Below are 19582 nucleotides of genomic sequence, written 5' to 3' on the forward strand. Positions count from 1 at the left end.
ATACACGCCATCAAGGCCATAGAGAGAGCGCCGGAGATGACATACCATGTCGTCGGGAATAGAGTGCCCAGGAGGTGGCTGCATGTATACCTCCTCACGTAACTCACCGTTAAGAAAAGCATTCTGCACATCAAGCTGAGAGGCGGACCAGTGACGAACAGAAGCAACAGCAAGAAGGGTACGAACAGTGGTCATGTGAGCCACTGGAGCAAAGGTCTCGTCGTAGTCATGGCCATGCTCTTGCTGAAAGCCGCGAGCCACAAGATAGGAGTGACAACATCCCAGGTGCCAGTACGCTCAAGAACAGCAATCTCCTGAGCCATCGCTAGCTGCCATTCGGGATGAGCAACAGCATCCCGAATAAGAGGTCGACTCAAGGACAGCAGAGAGGCCGTAGTGAGTGGGAGAATAACGATCGGGAGGAGGACGAGCACGAGCACGAAGATGATGAGGCTGCTCGGACGGAGAGGGCATCGCACTAGAGGTGGAGGGCATGTCAGGAGAAGCATCATCATCCTCACGTGGACGATGGGAGTAGTGAAAAGGGTAGGGAGGAACCGCCGTAGGCGAGGAAGGTGACATGGGAGATGAAGGTGTGGAGGGTGGGGAAGGTGGTGAGGGAGGAGAGGGCGGTCTCTGGTGGGTGAAGAAGGAGGAGAAGGTGGTGAGAGACTCGGCGGAGCAGGGACCTGAGGCACAGGAGGAGGTGAGTCAGGGAACATGAGAAAAGAGATATCATCCACCGAGAAGGAAGAGGAGGAGGAACGCAGGTAGAAGGGATGGGACTCATCAAAAGTGACATCCCGAGATATGTGCATCCGACGACCAACAGGATCCAAACACTTATATCCCTTGTGCTCGAGACTGTAGCCAAGAAAGACTCACTCAACAGACATGAGCAGTCAGCTTGGTGCGTTCGCATGGAGCAAGAAGAACATAGCAAACGCAACCAAAAAGACGAAGAGTCGAATAATCAGGAGTGCGGCCAGTAAGACGCTCAAGAGGAATACCACCCTGCAGGGCCGTGGAGGGCTGAAGGTTGATGAGATAGGTGGAAATAGGTACAGCCTCAGCCCAGAAGTGAGGAGGAAGAGAGACGGCGATCATCATCGCACGAGCCATCTCAAGCAGGTGGCGATGCTTGCGCTCAGCCACCCATTTTGGGCATGGGCACCAGGGCAGGAGAATTGAGCAAGAGTGCCATGGTCAGCAAGAAAACCACGCAATAGCTGGGAGATATACTCGCCGGCCGAGTCAGCCCGAAACACACGAATAGGCGTGGAAAACTGAGTATGGACCATGGCAGCAAAACGCTTATAGATCAGGAGAACCTCGTTGCGAGAAGTCATAAAGTAGATCCAAGTGTGGTGAGAGAAGTCATCGATAAAATAACATAGTAGCGTGCCCCCCTTTGAAGCAAAGGTAGCAGGACCCCAGACATCAGAATGAACCAAATCAAAAGGACGGCTGAGATACGAGACTCACCGGTAGGATAAGGTAAGCGATACTATTCACCAAGCCTACAGCCACGACAACCACGAAACGAGACATCTCCTCGAGACGGGCCCCGGAAGACCTCAACGAAGTAAAGATGACAAGCGAGAACCACAAAGATGACCAAGACGATGATGTCACTGCTGAAAGGAGGCGGTAGAGGAAGCAGCAAGCACACGTGGTGCAGTCGGTGAAGTGGTAGAAGAGGGAACATGAAGCCGATCAAGCTCCCAAAGTCCACTAGGAATCACGGCACGCGAGGGCCAGCCCCAACCAGGTGCCGAGTGTGAGTGTCTGAACAGAACAAGAATCAACATCAAGAATGACCCGACAACCGGAATCGGTGAGTTGAGAAGCGGAAAACAAGTTCATGGTAAGACGGGGAACATGAGAAACATCGAGGAACGAGAAAAGGAGGGAGTAGAAAGAGTGCCACGACTAGCAACGGGAAGAGAAGTACCATCGGCGGTAACAACACGAGACGGGGAAGAGGAAGAGGTCGAAGAGAGGAAAGAGAGGAAGAATCGGGAGACATGTGAAAAGAAGGTCCAGAATCCAGAACCCACGAGGATGTACCTCACTGTGTAGAGGAAGTAGCCACAGAGGCAGCAGTACCTGTCGAAGCAGGGCCAGAAGAGGCAAGGAGACGCTAAAGCCTCGGTATATCCTTCTCAGTGAAGCCGGTGGTGACGGGCGCTGAAGGTGGAGCACTAGGAGGCACACCCCACCGCTCCGATAGCGGTCGGACTCAAGATGACCAGACCTCCGGCAGTGAGTGCAGAACCGAGGAGGACGAGGGCGACCTCCACCGCGAGAAGGGAAAGCTCCTCTAGTAGCAATAGGCGCTGGTGTGGGTAGAAGCGGCGGTGCAGGGGCAGCCGAAGACCGAGCAGCAAGAACAGAAGGTGTCCCAAGTAGACCAGCACCACGCAAACGAGTCTCCTCGGCACGGAGCTCAGTTAGCACCTTTGAGATAGGAACACGGCCTCGAGCAAACAACTGGGCACGACGGGGCTCGAACTCTAGATGAAGTCTCGACAGGAACTCATGGATCCTCTGAAAATCCATGTCGGAACGTATGGTCCGGCAACACTGGCAAGTACCACAGACAGCACTGCGAAGGGAGTCAAGTTGGCGCCAGATCGCCGCACTCTGGGTGTAGAACTCATCAACAGTAGAGTCACCCTGCTGAAGATCATGCTCCTGACGCAGCACAGATAAATACAGAGAATCCCCAGAAGGTTGATAGCGCCGATGAAGGTGAGACCACATCTCAGCAACAGTAGCAAGACCCATAAACTCGAAGCAAAATGTGGCTGAACACTCTGAGAAAGAACAGCAGCAGCCTGGCATCCTCATCACACCACTGAGTAAAAGCCGCCAGACTATCCCGATAAGAACCAAGAGCCTCCGAGTAAGAAAGTACTTGCTGCTCATATGCCTCATCAGCAGCAAGCTCGGCAGACCTAGCTGCCTCCTAAGCAGCCTGAGGAGCATCATCAGCAAGGTCATGTGGCACTGGCGGTCGAGTAGGAGGTACATGAGCAGTGGGATGCGGTGGACAAGGGACCTCGCCGGTAAGAACACCCCACAGCCGAAGACCACGCATGTGGATGCGCATAAAGGCGTCAAACTCCCCATAGTTGGTACCATCAAAGATCACGGGGCGCCGAGGAATACTGACATAACCAGATGCGTAGGATGCCATCTTTTCCCCCTTTTTTGCCAGATCTAGATCTGGATCAGAGAGAAAATCCCAAGCTCGGCCGGAGCAGGCCCGGCCAGATCGGGACGCACAGGGGACGGCCGGGAGCAGAGGAGGCCGGGCAAATCCGGCCAAGGGCGGAGCCGGCCAGATCAGGCCGCACACGGGGCGGCCAGGAACAAAGGAGGCCGGGGCGAATCCGGCCAGGGGCGGAGCCGGCCAGATTGGGGCCAGCCGGGGACGGGGCGAGCCGGGATGGGTGTTGGCCGGAGACGGGGCGGCCGGGACAAGGTCGCCCAAGGATGAGGCCGGCCGGGGCAGTGGTGGCCGGGGCTTGACCGGAAGCAGTAGCTCGATTTGGAGCTCGATGTGGAGCTCAAAATCGACGAAAATGGATCCCGACAAGAACGGGAGAGAAAGAAGAAAGTGGAGCAGTGGCGGCCGGAAAGATCATCAGCAACAGCGCGGATCGAGCACGGAGTTGCAGCGTGCAAAGAGCTAAACCAGAAGCTCTAATACCATGTTGTAAATAAGCAACTAGTATTTACAGGGACCAAAGGCCGGTACATGTACATGTGTTACAATATGCAGAAAATCCTCTCATACACTAGGAATATACAATAAATGGATCTATACATCACTAGCAATGCATACCCAGCGACGAGGCGAAGGCGGACAGTCACACTGACAATAAAGATACTCTTCGCCATGCCTAGCTATTATGGCTGTCTAAAGCAAGCAAATGAGCTGAGTCTGAGTGATGTTCTAGCTATCTGTGAGATTGTGACTGTGAGCTAGCTGCTAGATTTTGGTGTGAGGATGCCAGTATCCGATGGGCCCGTATTTAGGAGCCCAGCCAGTCCGTGTCGTGAAACACGCCCGCTGCGCGCTACGTTTTGGTGTAAATGGGAAGGCGAGGAACACGTTGCTGGCCGGGGAGACATCAACGTTGTCCTTTCGTAGCTTGTCTGTATCAAATCCGGTGAATATATCACGCCGGCATGATGTTTGTCTGATGTGTGTATTCGCGCTAGTAGAAAGTATGTACCTCGAGAGCGTGTGGATGTGGTCGATGCAAAGCTGTGGGGTCGATAGCAAGTAAGCTCGCTTCACTCCTTAAGTGTCAGGCCGCTAGGGCTGCTGTGTGTGTTTTCCTTTTTTCCTCTTTATGATCAGGTCGAGTTTCACAAACTTGTATTTTGCTTTCTACTCTTTACCATTTAGGTCTTTTTTTACCTTCTTAATATATATACTTGCAGTTCTTCTGCGTGCTTCAAAAAGAAAAAAGAGCGTGTTGATGCCTTCGTGCATGCCATTAATGACAGACACGTTCGTTCTTGCATCTAAATATGTCGAAATTTTTAACACAACATGTATAAATTGTTCGACAAAAAATGTTGTTGTGTAAGCATTTTAAATGCCACAATATTTTATATATGTCTTTATATGTAATAATTATGATGTTTTTTTATTAAGGGGTCTATGTTCTAGCTAGTCTTGACATGGACCACCAAAATCTCAGAGCAAACCATGTGTTTTAACAAGATCTTTGCCAACTTGACATACATTATACTCCCTCCGTCTCACAAAACTTGTTCGAGATTTGTCAAAATTTAGATGTATCTGGATGCTATTAATTTGGTGTTTAGATACATCCTAATTTTATCGATCAAATCTCAGAACTTTCATGGGACAGAGGGAATATTATACTTACTAGATTTAGATGTGCGCCTTGGCGCACGATCCCGTGAAAATCGAACTGATCTACGTGTAAATGGAAATAAGTTCTATAGGATTTAGCAAACGAAGTCAGTAAAAATTGAACACACGAAATCAGAATAGAACAACAATGCTTATACACAATCAAGGAAAGAGCGAAATATATTAACACTTTTATGCTAAAAAAACAAAAGTACATCTAAATAAGCTCGCCTCAATTCAGTCTTTAAAACCCACTACGCACACAAAAAATAATTCTAATAGGTAGCTGCACCGCTAAAAGGTGCAGCTTCTGCAACATAGCTTCCAGCATGACACTGGGCAGGATCTTGACAGCTTCCATCTCGACAACTTCCATTAGGCTGTCACATAGCAAATAAATGTAGTAATTATAGCAAAATTAAGAACATCACGGAATAAAAGAGGTTGGAAAACAAATGGAATATTATACTAATGTTGTAATCAGATGAAAGTATTTATAAACCAAGAGTATAATTTGCACTCGGATATATCATAAGAAGAAACCCAACCTTCAAGAGTTGCCTCCATTGGTGAATAAATAAAAATGTAGGTAGTTTTAGGTAGGGATTAGCTGATCTATTATTAGAAAATATATAATTAGTTTTGTAAGAGTTCGACAAAGGACATAGATTTTGTGTCCTGCCGAGACCAAGAAATCGATAAGTATATATTCTCAAAATGATATCAATAAATAAATAGGTGATGCCATCTAACAGTTAGAAGGAAAGCACCCCAGGTCTTACTTGCGGATGACTTATACTAACTATGCTCGAAGGACAAGAAGTACCCTAGTTATTGCTACATGTGCTTGAGGGCACACACTCGACCTTGACAACAATCTATTGACAATGATACTCAACAGGGGTAGTGTAATTGTTTTGTTTTTGGTAGCCAATCAATAGTGGAGTCCCCGCAGAACTAAGCCAGCTTAGGTACAGTTCCTCAATAGCCTATCGATATGTACATTACAGTATATTTTCGTTATGCCTAAGTAGAATCGATGCCCGAGTAAAAGCTTGAGGTATATATCTCTACCTGGTACCAATACGGCCAGCAATCTAGAGGACAACCTTTCGGCAAGGCGCAATGAAGCCTTCCGCGACGCGTGAAGAAGAATCGAGCCACTCTGGGAGCACCTGAAAGAGCAAATCGACAGTGAAATGCAGAGTAGTTGTGATTGTGTATTTTGTTCCTTCTACAAAATAATTTGCTCTTCTTCTCTCAACACATGTGCATGATAGTAAATAATTCATAGCGAAGGAGCACACTAAAATGTAGAGTTGGCTAAATAATTCCTAGCACTATCTAAAATAATTCATAACCTCTATCTCCATTCACGCCGCCCAACCAATCTCCTCGCGTGCCGTCGCCCACAAAATAGCTAATGTAAGTGCTCAATTGCACACTCAGGTGTAATCAGGACTAACTAAGATAATATCCACGGAATATTTTTTTGCTCATGAATCTTAATCATCAACTCCAAATGAGCAATACACAAGTTTTTAATTAGAGAAACAGAGGTGGGAAGGAACATGTGGACAGGAACGTGAACATTGACCTTTATGAAAGGAAATGATGGAGGGAAATATGACTATGGAGATGCACCTATATTAGTAGGGAGAGAGAAACGGATGAGCTGAGAGCCCCATGGGATAAAATTGCTTGCATCCAACGATGAAAAATGAAGAAATCATCTTATTAGCTAAATCAATCAGTGTCCATAGTTCAGAAAACCATAAAAGCGACTGAAAGGCATTTAGCACATGACTGTGTAAATGCATAACCTATCTTGAATGCAGCAATTTGGCTTCCCAATAAAATCTTGGAGCTCAGATACCTATCTTGAGCATGCTCATCCAACATAGAGTACATGCCCTAAAACCCTGTAAGCACCATTTCATAAAAGAACTACATCAGCAACTAAATTTAGCAAATAATGGTTTTCATATTTTATTGGTCCTCAAGAATTTCATGGCCAGCATAGAGTTTTGCAAAATCAAGCCTAACTACCACTTTTACCAACCAAAAAATGTTGGAATATTAGAGCAGTTTCGCAATAAGAAAACCAGTGAAAATAATAAATTACATATAGATAAGATAGCGAGGGTTAGGATAGAATAGGGCACCAGCTTATCACACTTACAGTAGCAATTGCCATCATAGCATCCATCTCCAATTCTCTCAATTATGAGCAGAATTTAAGCTATGAATTCAAGGAAAAGAAATTTCACACAAAGAAACATATTTATGGATTGAGCTGGATCAAATTTAAGAAAATCTTATTTATATGAATTGTCTGTACAAATTGATTGATGCTATGTACATGTAATCCGTCACTTTATGGTAATTCTAATCCTGTATAGGTTTAACAAAACATGATAACGCAAACATTATTTCCTTTACAGATGAGTGGAAACAGAAAACGATATCAAAATGTTAGAACACACTGGAGATAAATGTAGCATCTAGAATCAAATGGGGGAAATAGTGAAGATAACGTGAGTCAATTATTTTCAGTGGTTGATGCTAAAATAGTCAAACTGCAAGCACAGATACGGAGATACCAAAAAATCAGGAAAAGCATAAGCTACTTGCCAAGTATTTCATAATTCAGAAGCTGAAATAATAGTGTCATAGTAAATTCAGAAGGTGAAAACTTCAAGCATTGAATAGAGATGAATGTGAATATTTGAATTACTCCAATAGCCGTGAAAAGGGAATAAGAAATTCATGTGACTGCACTTTACTAAGGGTTGAGACATATCCCATGATAAGTTATTCCCTTTTCAAGGTGATAACTACAGTAGAAAACTGAATGTACCAAGAAGCTAGAAACGATAATGTAGAGAACAACAAAGTTTACACACAAAAAGTATGTATTTTGCGTCTCCAAGGCTGAAGCACACAAGAAATACCTAGACCAACATTTTTTCAATATCCAGGAGGGTCATATAGAATTTTGGACAAAAGAGAGGAAAAGAATTGTTTCTTGAAGTACCACATGACTTCACCTGCTGATAATATGTCTATCAGATTTAAGCATATATAGCAAATGTGTATTGCTTTCCAAATATTATTCAATAATATTTCAATGGAATTTATATGCCAACACTTTAGAGGGATAGTGTGGGTGAATGCAAAGCTCCGTTTTCTGCTGAATCAATGCAAATGTAGCTCCATTATCCAAAGCTCCGCAGTCATTGGACTATAAAATACCAGACTGCATTTTTATCGATAAAAGGACTTTTAGGAGACTATGAAGCGCGATGAAGCGAGGCACCTTAATCCTGGCTGAAGAAACACACATAGCACGTTGTCGAATAGACCTGCCCCATCGGTTCCAATACATAATTCAGCAGATTCAGGGAGACACCATCTAAATGTCCATAGCAGTTGCATGGACTGCTGCCTAGCCTGTAATTCAGAATACCAATGAGTTATAATTCCAGGCTACCACATAATAAAAAACAAAATTTCTCATATGCAACAGTAGTAAAAAACAACCACATTGGTCACCTTCCGAGCTAATTGCTCACAATTTTTATTGCTGCACTTGTTGGCTCCACCTCATCCTTCAACCATCTATTATCATTAAAAAAGTGAGAACATCAAATAGAAGCAATGAGACGATGATTATCTAAGATATCCAATCATCTGAAAAAGTTGAATGATATATTGGCACTTACAATGATTTCAATGAGCTCCCTTTCAATGATGTACATTAGGAGAATGGAAATTCTTTATTTACTTCCAAGCAGCTGTGGAAGTGAGAAAATCAAAAGAAAATCTAGCCTCCACAGAATATAAATAAATTTCTTGCCTCCTCAAAGATAAAGCATACATCAAGAGTATAAATGCATGAACATATTATTTTGTATCACCCTACGAAAACGTTTACAGATTATCGGCCTCCCTGAAAATGGTTTTACCTAGTGCATCGTTTGGTAATGAATACATAAATATTAACAAAAAATAGTTGTCACATGACATCAAAACTCCTCAGAGAGACATCTAGAGTCAGAATTCTGATATTACCTTGAACAAAAGTTTCTTCACATGTCCAGATGTAGCCACCCTCAATACAGACTCTGCAGGTCCAACGGTGTTAGCCAACTATACTGTTTGCCATCTCTTGAGCAATTTGCCACTCAAGAGGATCGACAGGCACCCTACACGCATAACCGTTTGAAAGCAATATAAGATACTTTGAAACAACTGAGAATAATAATCACCAAGATGCATATCAGCAGTTGGAGCAAAGTATCCCCCTAGTATACTACTGCCAAGAGTACATGACACTACGGGGGACAAAGGAGTTGGATATAGGTTGCAGAAACCAGAAATTACACGTATACACAAATGGGATTTTCATTGTTACTTTTATTTTGAGAAAGTGCATGCATAAACTAAGAAAGATAGAAAAGGACATTTCGTTGCTTGACATGCAGCAAGACAAAACCATTCCAATATCTTCCTTGGAAAATATCTCATATCTCATTTTCCTTCATTTGTATAACATCTGAAAACAAAAGTAAACCTCCATAGTCACAAGAACCAGAAAATTAAATATCTAACAGATGGTGGTCGAGTACCGGCTGATACATGTTCAACCTATGAATACAATGGTATTATAGATCAGATGTAACCAACGACAAAGCTAACTATCATGAACATAGCAGAAAAATACCGAAAAAACACAAATATAAGGTTTATAACCCTTTCTTAGATGACCAATGGAATTTTATAGGAATAGCTAATTAGTATTGGAAGAATGTGAATGATGAAATTGTACAGCAAGCTCTATATAGAATGCAATGGATCAACTTTCTGGATCAAAATATTACAATTCCATATTAAAAAATGATATACACCTGTAACTGAAGAATCTCATTCTGTCTAGTATATGATTAGCTGTCTTCCACCATGAACATAGAACATCAGATATTTGACCCTGATATGATGCAAGGAAAAGTTAGTATAATTTCATTGGTTCATGTTATAAAAAATACAAGAGATTGCTGCATGCAGCAAGAACTCAGTTCTGGACAATACTAAAGCGATCAGTGCGACAAAACCACCCAGCCAAATATCACAATTAGATACTCCATGGAAAGCCTAGGACATATTATACAACTTACATTTAGGGAATAAAACTCGAAATCATGGGCATAATAACCTTTTTTGCACACCTAATATAATCCTAGCTGAAGAATTGTAGCCCATTTGCCTCAAACGAAGTGTCCAGATTTATTGTCATTTTTGTAGACCTACGGACATACTGCCGACACTCTGCAACAATCAGTCCTCACCACATCTATCTGCGTCCTCACTGGTCTGATGTTCTCAACACTACAATAAAACAAGAGTGCAAAGGGTTGAAGTAATCACATCTCATAGCTCAAAACAGCCCCTGAAAATTCCAACCAAACAATCCGATGCTGACCTATTTGGAAACCAATGTCTGAAAATATAAATAAAAGAGGGGAAAAGAAAGCAGAGAAGAAATGTAAAGAAACTCACCTGCACCAAAGTTTTCTTCACAGATCCGTGATACCCTCCGGTGGCTGCGGGAACATGGGGATCCTGTGAGAGAGAAAGAGAGAAGAGGAAATAGAGATGAGAGAGGAGGAGGAACCTGCGGGTCCCCTTCAAAGAAGAGGCTAAGGAGGGCAGGCCCTGCGTCGGTGGTCGGCGTCGTCGGTGACGCCAAAGATGCAGAGGAGGCCAGCAGTCCAGCACAACCCAGCTCATCCTCAATCCCCTCGTGCATCCACTTCTCCCCCAAGCCCCTAAATTTCTCTGCTGCTGCTGTCAAACTCGAGCCGCTGCTCAACCCTCCGCTCCGCGAATTTTTCTCCTCACCGCCGCCAAGCCGTGCGAGGCGGCCAGACTCCGCCGTGCATCCTCCTTCGTCAATTTCCCCGGCGTCGGATTTGTGAGGAGGAGTGACGCCACGGCGACGAAGACGCCCGCCGGCGACGTGGTGATGCGCGAGCAGACGGTCGAGGCCGATTCCACTTCTGGCGGCCGCGAGGGAGAAGAAAAGGAGTGGCCTGTGGAGGTCGCCCGCGCCGCCATCCCTACGGGAACCGGTCGCGCCGCCCCTTGGCCGTACCGTCGGCCCCTGCCGGAGGTCGGCCGCGCCGCCCGACGCTCACGCCGGCGGTTCCGGAGAGGGACGTGTGGAGGCAGAAGGGCGGTGCGGGGAGAGAAGGAGAGGGAGAGAGGCGTGCGGCGGCGGGGATGCGGGCGCGAGGGGAGAGGAAGGGGAGGAGACGGGCGAGAGATCGGGCCGAGCGGGCCTTTTCACGACCCATGGATAAAAAGTGGGTCTGTGGGAGGGCCTCAGCGCCCTGAACGGAACGACGGCTGAGATCGCGCCACGTCAGCTCGATCGGACGGCCGAAAATCCAAAGCGCTGTGAGAGCTCCATGGGGGTGCAGCAATCATACCGTGAGATGATGCTCTCTCACTATAGATAGCCTTAAAAACTCTTGCTCTCGAAAGTTTTTATTCCACATGACAGACATACATTAATTCAATAAAATACAAGGTCCTTCATACATAGTGGCGTCACGATCTGCTGCATACATAGTGGGAATTAGCAGCCAGCTAGCCTCCAATGTTTATTTCAAAGTGGGCAATTATTCTCCACACGTCGACAAAACATATATATATATATATGAATGCTTGCACCGTACGTGCATGTCTTGATTTCATCACTCGTCTGCGACCATCTGAATCTTGGGTGCAACCAGTGATGTTTTCTTCTTGACCAAGGTGCTGAAGTTGATGGGCTCGGCATACTTGGGAGCGTCGCCGTAGAAGAAGGCCACAACGCCGCGCTCGTAGGTGGCCTGCGTGCCGTGGAGCATGTCCCAGAATAAGTAGTCATCGTGGTTGTCGGTGCACGCCGTCGTGTCGGCGTGGCTGCACATCCTCTCCGCCCTGAATCTCCCGCCCCCGCAGCACGCCTTTTGCACCTCCTTGAACCCTGTTATGTCAATTACAGAAAGGATAGTTCATGCACAGGTGTATTTTTCATGTGGAAGGTGGTATGTCATTTTCTGGGTTACTATTTTCTCTGATAGTGACTTGAACTAGTTTGTTGATTTTATGTCTTCGGGGCACTGATTTTGATGATGCATATACACTTACCAGCGATGAACGGGTTTGCGATCATGTCACTGAGGATGTTGTAGTTGCTGGCGATGGAGTATTTGAGGCCCTTCATGTTGGTCGTGGCGGCTTTGGCAAGGTAGACCCTGAGGAGGTTATTGAACCCTTTCGCTAGAGAGTTTGCACCCTCGTTGCACTCCCCGTTGGACATGTTGGCTCTTATTCCCGGCGTGCACCCGACCGGTGGCACATCGAGGATCCCCACCATACGTGCCCCTAGGTCGTAGAGCGCCTGGATGTGTTCGACGTAGGTGGTGGCCATCTTTTCAACGTAGGCAGGGCCGTCACCCATGGACCCGTTGAAGGCCGAGAGGTCGTTGCCACCGGCACTCAGGAGGAACAAGGACTCCGACAGGTGATTCTTCTTATGGACCGGGTAGTAGCACTTCATATTGTCGGTATCTCTCTTGAAATACTGAATTTGTGTCCGCATCGTCAGTACTTTGTCTGCCTGGCCCTACACGCATATATGATGACATTTATGTATGTGAAATTTATCAAGTGTTAAATTAGGAAACCACCAATAGCTCAAGGGACTTGTTTTCTTCGGTCATATGTGCATACCCCGGGTAATTATACTTGTTAGTTATGAATTTACAGGTTTTCTCAAAAAGGGGAAATCCTGACCTCTGTATCAACACAGATGCACACATCCATCTTGATTGAGATAATATAGTTAAAATTTAATTTAGTTTGTTTACCGTGGTGTCGAGGATGCCTGAACCACCGGATGCATAGTTGGCACCGATGTTGCACCGTCTCACGTCATCCCGCTCGAACCACCACATGGATCTGTAAGCTTGTGGGCTCATCTCGAACCCGAGGCGTTGTGCTGCACATGCATATAAGCAACACATGGTGATCAGTGAGAGATGCACACATTGCTAGCTAATTAGTTCCAAAATATAAGCTTTTTGAGAAAGCTAAACTAGCTTTCTAGAAAAGACTTGTATTTCAGAACTAACATAATAGTAGTAGTTAATTGTTTGTGAACACACCGCTCTGTTAATTTTATGTAAATCTTCAACATAGGGTCAAGTTTGACCATCAAAGTTTCGTGTATATTTTGAGAGCCTTATAGTAATCTGTTAAACAGTTCTTGTTACGCGTTTTCTCAGGTTTGGTATTTGCGGTCCACTCGTCTGTATGTGCAGAACTCACATGTACTCAGTAGGTATCCTCAAGGGTTGCAATGAAGTATATATGGCTAACTTCATCTTGAAATAAGTGACATAGTTCATATATACGAATATATCTAGACATATTTTTAATGTGTAGATACATCTCTATGTCACTTATTTAGAATGGACGTAACACATCATGAATACCAGCAGGTCGGCATGCATGTGTACATATGCACACCGCCTTCATTTATATGTTGAGCTAGCACGTACCAACGATGTCGGCGAGGTTGTAGCCGTTGGTGAAGCGACCGGTGGGCTTGCCGGGGAGGTCCATGCCGTAGGGATAGTTCGCCTTGGGTGCCTCCTTTGGCAGGTCGTCGTTGTTGCCAACATCCACGAGCGAGTCCCCGAACACGTACAACACCTTCACCGACATCTCGTCCTCCGCCGCCGAGGAGAAGACTCCGGCGACGAGCGCGACGGCGCAGACCAGCTCAAAAATTCTCTTTGCCATGCCTTTTGCTAGCCTGTGTAGCTAAAGAAGGAGCCAAGTGCTTTAGGCTCTAGCTATAGCTAGGTACGTGTAGCTAGCTAGGTTTTGGTGTGAGGAAGCTAGTCGTGCGATGCACAGCTATTTAAAGAGCTCGGCCGTGTCGTGAAACACGCACGATGCATGAGTCGCTGCTTCGCGTATGTGCACGTACAGTACGATCAAGGTGTAAATGCGTGTGACCGCGAGATGCAGGTATATGCGAGGAACACGTTGCCGGGGACAGCCATGTTTGTCCTTTCGTAACTTGTGTTTAAGCAGCGATTCTGACCCCGCGCCAACGATGGGCTCGGCCCACTACTTGCCTCTAATTCGCTGCACAGTTTCGTCTCTTGTTTCATCATAATTCACAAACTTATACTTATCACGAGACTAATATTGATTATATTTTTGGTAGCATCTCTTTTTTCGTCTCCAAGTCAATGAAGATCAACGACTAGATCTCCTTCCTGACGCTAACGGTGTTATCGGAAGATCAAATTTCTCTAGATATAGTCCTTCTAATCTTGCTTCCTCGATCATTTTTGGATCTTTTCTCATGGTTGTCGTGATGATGATTGTCCTTACAATATTTGTCCCGGTTGCTACACCTCGATAATGGTGATTCATACCTCGCGGAAACAATGGACTCGGCAGACTACTATCTCTAATTTCGTGCACAATTTTATTTGTTGTCTCGTCATAATTCACAACCTTATATCACGAGGCTAATATCAAGAAAAGAAAAACTCAAGATACTCAAGGAGATGCAAAAACAGGGATAGGACTTTACTGTCAATTTCGCAGACACGATCGGGAAGAAACTGTGATGATACAAGCCTCAACTTCACATTCTTCTTCGGCCCTGCTTGCGGAAACTACTGCTCTTCTCTTTGCAACAAAAATTGCTACCCAGGTCCAAGCACAAGGAGTAACATTCTTTACTGACAGCCTCACCCTTGCAAGAGCGGCTTCAGCTACATCAGTAACAAATACTCAAGTACCTTGGGAGCTTAGACAACAGATTGCAGATTACAAAAGAGCTTCAGAAGTTTTACATCCAAAGATCCACCACATCAAAAGAAATCTAAATGGAGTAGCCCACGACTGCGCTCAACAGGCAATTCGACCCCCTTTGTCTTTGCCTATTTTCACTTGTCAAAATTCAGCTCACAGATGTGTAGGCACTTGCCCCTTTGCTCTTTCTTTTCAAAACCTTGATCTCCAGGGATTTGTACTACTTGATGTATTATGCTTATGAGCTGAATGGAATGTTGGCGCCCCTGGCGCCTATCTTTGTTCAAAAAAAAAAACTTAACAATATACTTGTAACAATGGCGGACTCAAGACAAAAACTAACTAAGAGGCATGTATAGGAAAACAATGGACATATCGGCATGTAATCGACTAATATGTGAATGTTATAAATCGAATGCATGTAGTTTCTCATAAATACTTCATCGAATTATTCAGTGTGCATACACAAATAATGACATGACATGGTAAAAATATTGAAATAAGCCCTATGACTGGAAGGACAATTTAAATGAGGTTGGAATGGGAAGTGAGCGTAGCTCAATTGGTTGGGGAACTGGATGTACAAACCCAACACCTGAGTTCAAATTCCACGGACGTGCATTTAGGTTCCTATTTATACTTGAGACCCATGTTGGACCTGGTACTCATGCAATTTATCTTTAGGACTACGCTTTACTCTTAACGAAGATTTAAAAAAAAATCATAGTACTCATGCTTAATGATTGTGTGCATCCTTTGTTGGTGCAGTGACCGAGAACTGAAATTCTCCCCTTTTAGATAGCCCTTAATTACTTATTGCTTGGCGAATCTCCTCAAAGGAGCCTCCCACTGACCCTCAGACGCGTGTCCCCCAGGACGCCGTCGGGGGCAAGGGCTGTGGTGGCGGCGGGCCTGGCATCGAAGGCGTCGGGGGTTGATTCGCGGTGGCAGATCTCTGGAGGCGGCTGGGGACAGCGCAAGGTGTCTGCTGCGTGCGGCGGCAAGGGCGGCGCCCTTAGCCATGCGGTGACGGTGTCGTTCCCTCAGGCGTGACGCCCGCACGGCACTAGTAGGGAAAACGTTATAGGGGAACGCTCATTGGAAGGTCACCCGCCTAAGCGCGCGCGACCGGTATTAGTAGTCGGGTGCAAAAAAACGCGCATGCGACTGGTACGCGCGTAATGGCAGCGTAGCGAAGGGTAGCGCACGCGACTAGTATGTCGGGCCCGGCTGTACTCAGGTCCAGAAAGTACCCGCAACACGCTCCCACGGGGGCACGCGACTGTTATCTCCATACCGGTCGCGTGTGCCATTGCCCGCTGCCAATATATTATGCTGACGGACACGAATCAGGCAAAATACTAGCCACGTGCCGTTTTGGGCCCGCTGCTACTATCAACTTACTGGTAGAGTGCCCTATTTTAGGCACCCTGCTTGTAATCTCAGGATTTGCAACCCCGTGCATCGATATCGCCTTTTCGGTTTTCAAAAAAAAATTATAGAAAATGATAGAAAAATAAAAAAAATCCTTTGAGATGACCATGTGTTATGTCATCTAGTTTCTATGAAAATTAATAAAAATTAATTTTGATATATTATACAAAATGGGGTCATGTCTTGGCACACGGCTGCATACGACCTCCGATGAAAATGTTTAATATATAAAAATGTATCTACGCAAAATTTTACATCCCTTCGGGTGTTTAGCGATTTTTTAGATTCTCAAAATCGAAAAGGAAAATGGGGTATCTTGAGGTTCAGATTTCAGCGCAAAAAATTCAAATTTGAAAACTTCCAAAAAAATTCCCTCTCTCTAGTTTCAAACTTTTCCCTCCTCATCTACCTCTTCTCCACCTTATCCCAGCCTACCTTCCACTTCTTCACCTTCTCCTCTCCCCCTCTTCTACTTCTCCACCTTCTCCTCCTCCTCTTCCACCTTCTCCTCTCCTCCTCTTCCACTTCTCCTCCTTCTCCCCAGAGATGAGCACCACCTTCGGCGAAGGCGACCACCTCCTCCGCCCACATCTGTCGCCCTGCTCCGCCTCCTCCCTCGCACTACCTGCCATGACGACCGCCTCCTACTCCACACCACCTCCCGCGACGGGTGACTACCTCCTCCTCCGCACCACCTCCGGCGACGGGAACTGCCTCCTCTTCCGCACCACCTCGGCGAAGGAAACCGCCTACTCTGCACCATATTATATCATCAACGCCACAAGAAGACGACATGAACTCAATTGCTTTCTTTTAGTTTTTAGGGTGTTTTGTGTAAAATCACGTGCACAGCTCGGCAATGGTCCCAACTTTTTTTGAAATAGCGAAAAAATTACATTAGCAGCGGACCTAACTAGCACACGCGACTAGTACTTTAGTGGAAGTGTGTCAAGCCCACACGCGACTAGTACTTTAGTGGAAGTGTGCCAGGCCCACACACTACTAGTACCTGCCATACTAGTCACGTGCCGGGTTCACACGCGACTAGTAAGACTTACCACTGGCGAGGTACCTGTGGCGGGCTAGCGCACGCGACTAGTAGCAAAAATGACACGCGGGTGGTAGGCTATTTCCTACTAGTGCGGGATGGTTTCTTGTGGCGGACGGGGCGATTCCGTGTTACAGCGGTGGCTTCCTTTGGGCATCTACGCATGGGGTGGAGGTCACAGTCACAGGTCTAGGATCCTGCCTAGATCCGCCTATGGCTGCGGCTGCTTGGTCGCTTGGAGGTGCGTGGGGAGGCGGCGGTGCACCATGCCGGCCTTGGGCTGGAGTGTGCGCGTGGTTCGGTGATTAGGATTGCCTCGTCTTCCACCTAAGGGTGTCGGCCGGCAGGCGTCGGCTTGGGGGTCGGCCGATCTGCCTGATAAAGGTGGATGTCCTAGTGTTCCTCTTGTGCGAAGATGGAGACCTTCCTGAGGCCGATCCTTCTTGATCTTGCTAGCGTGGTGAGTTTCAGAAAGCTCCACCGGCGAAAATAACAGTGCATCTTATGTCTGGAGTTTGATGGATCGGGTGGTGTTCGATCGTGTGCACCCATGCTTTTATTCCGACCATTTGGTTCTGGAGGGAGCAGCTTGAAGCTCTGTTTTGTGGTGCCATCATATGACATTCTGGTACATGGTGAAATCATAGGCGGTAAATATCATGAATGCCGGATTGAAGGACTAGCAATGGAGGTTCAAGTCTCTATATTGTTGAGGGACTTGCTTGGTGTTCTGGGTTTCGCAGCAGCAATATGCAAGTGGGGGCGGCAGCACATGTGAAGTTCAGAGTCTTACCTTTTAGGGTAAAAATCCAAGGTCTGGCCTTAACCGGCTGTGCCTCGCAATAACCTTGTATGAAGGCATTGTTTTGAGAGCGGGATCTTCAGGGCGAAAACCTAAGATCTTGAACGGACGACGACGATGCTTGTGCACTATTCCCTTCATGGAGGCATCGCTTTTGGAGAGTCTGGAGTTAAGGTGTTATCTTGGTGGTGGATGTATTGTTGTTGCTAGGGCTGGAATACCGTAGCGGGATTTTGTTTTATTAATTTTTTTCTTTCTTTGGATGTGTGTATCCGTACTGCCATTAGGGTATTGCGTTGTTGCAGATGCTGGGTGTAATTGGTATCTCTCGATATTAATATATTCCCTTTATCGAAAAATTGGGTTAGAATGCAATAGGGTTAGCATTTGCAAAATCTCCATATATTAAAAAGAGGTTCATTTTATTCTTCTAAAACAAGTAGTGTTCAAAGTTCTTTAACAATGTATGATTTCGATACAAAAATGTAGCTATCATTTTTTTGAACATTTTGAAATATTATACATATTTTCAGATTTAAAATGAATTAGTTATGAATTTTACATGTTTTATTCATTTTAAATCATTTTTTGAAAATTCTAAAAAATATTAAAAGCCTAACAACTTCGACCCATGTGTCAGGGTTTTATTAATTTCTGAAAAATTTCAGAAATGTCTAAAAGTCTAACAAGATGGACCAACATGTCATAGATTTAATAATTACAAAAAATGGTTTCAGAAAATAGAAAAAGTCAGGCTGACACCATTGTAACATCCCGGCCACCCCGGTCGGGCCTTTTACCCTTGACGGCTCTCTGGAATCTCTAGACTAACCCCACAGACCAACACTAGTCTTTCTTGTGAACTGTCCTCACTCGTACTCACCAGGGATAAACTTCCTAGTCTGTTACCCATTGATACGTCTCAAACGTATCTATAATTTCTTATGTTCCATGCTTGTTTTATGATGATACTCACATGTTTTATACACATTATATGTCATTATTATGCGTTTTCCGGAATTAACCTATTGACGAGATGCCGAAGGGCCAGTTGTTGTTTTCTGCTGTTTTTGGTTTCAGAAATCCTAGTAAGGAAATATTCTCGGAATCGGACGAAATCAACGCCCAGCATCCTATTTTTCCACGAAGCTTCCAGAACACCCGAGAGCCACCAGAGGGGAGCCCTGGTGGGCCCAGATGATAGGCTGGCGCGGCCATGGCCTCGGGCCGCGCCCCTGTTGTGTCATCGCCTCGTCAGCCCTCCGACTCCGCATCTTCGCCTATTTAAAGGTCCCCGACCTAAAACCTCGATACGGAAAAGCCACGGTACGAGAAACCTTCCGTAGCCGCCGCCATCGCGAAGCCAAGATCCGGGGACAGCAGCCTCTGTTCCGGCACGCCGCCGGGACGAGGAAGTGCCCCGGAAGGCATCTCCATCGACACCACCGCCATCTTCATCACCGCTGCTGTCTCCCATGAGGAGGGAGTAGTTCTCCATCGAGGCTAAGGG

General features: G+C 45.8%; 1 protein-coding gene across 1 annotated transcript; it reads right to left on the reverse strand.

Annotated features, from left to right (window-relative positions):
* Nucleotides 1–11621: 11621 nt before the first annotated feature.
* Nucleotides 11622–13791, reverse strand: LOC124684289 (GDSL esterase/lipase At5g55050-like). The gene is made up of 4 exons (XM_047218635.1): nt 13513–13791; nt 12820–12950; nt 12098–12575; nt 11622–11933 (listed from the first exon to the last, which is right to left on the reverse strand). Exons 1-4 carry the CDS (start codon nt 13754–13756, stop codon nt 11659–11661), a joined length of 1128 nt encoding a protein of 375 aa, XP_047074591.1. The 5' UTR covers nt 13757–13791; the 3' UTR covers nt 11622–11658.
* Between the last annotated feature and the right edge of the window lie 5791 nt (nt 13792–19582).

This window comes from Lolium rigidum, chromosome 1, assembly GCF_022539505.1.
Source record: "Lolium rigidum isolate FL_2022 chromosome 1, APGP_CSIRO_Lrig_0.1, whole genome shotgun sequence".
In the NCBI taxonomy this organism is placed as follows: Eukaryota; Viridiplantae; Streptophyta; class Magnoliopsida; order Poales; family Poaceae; genus Lolium; species Lolium rigidum.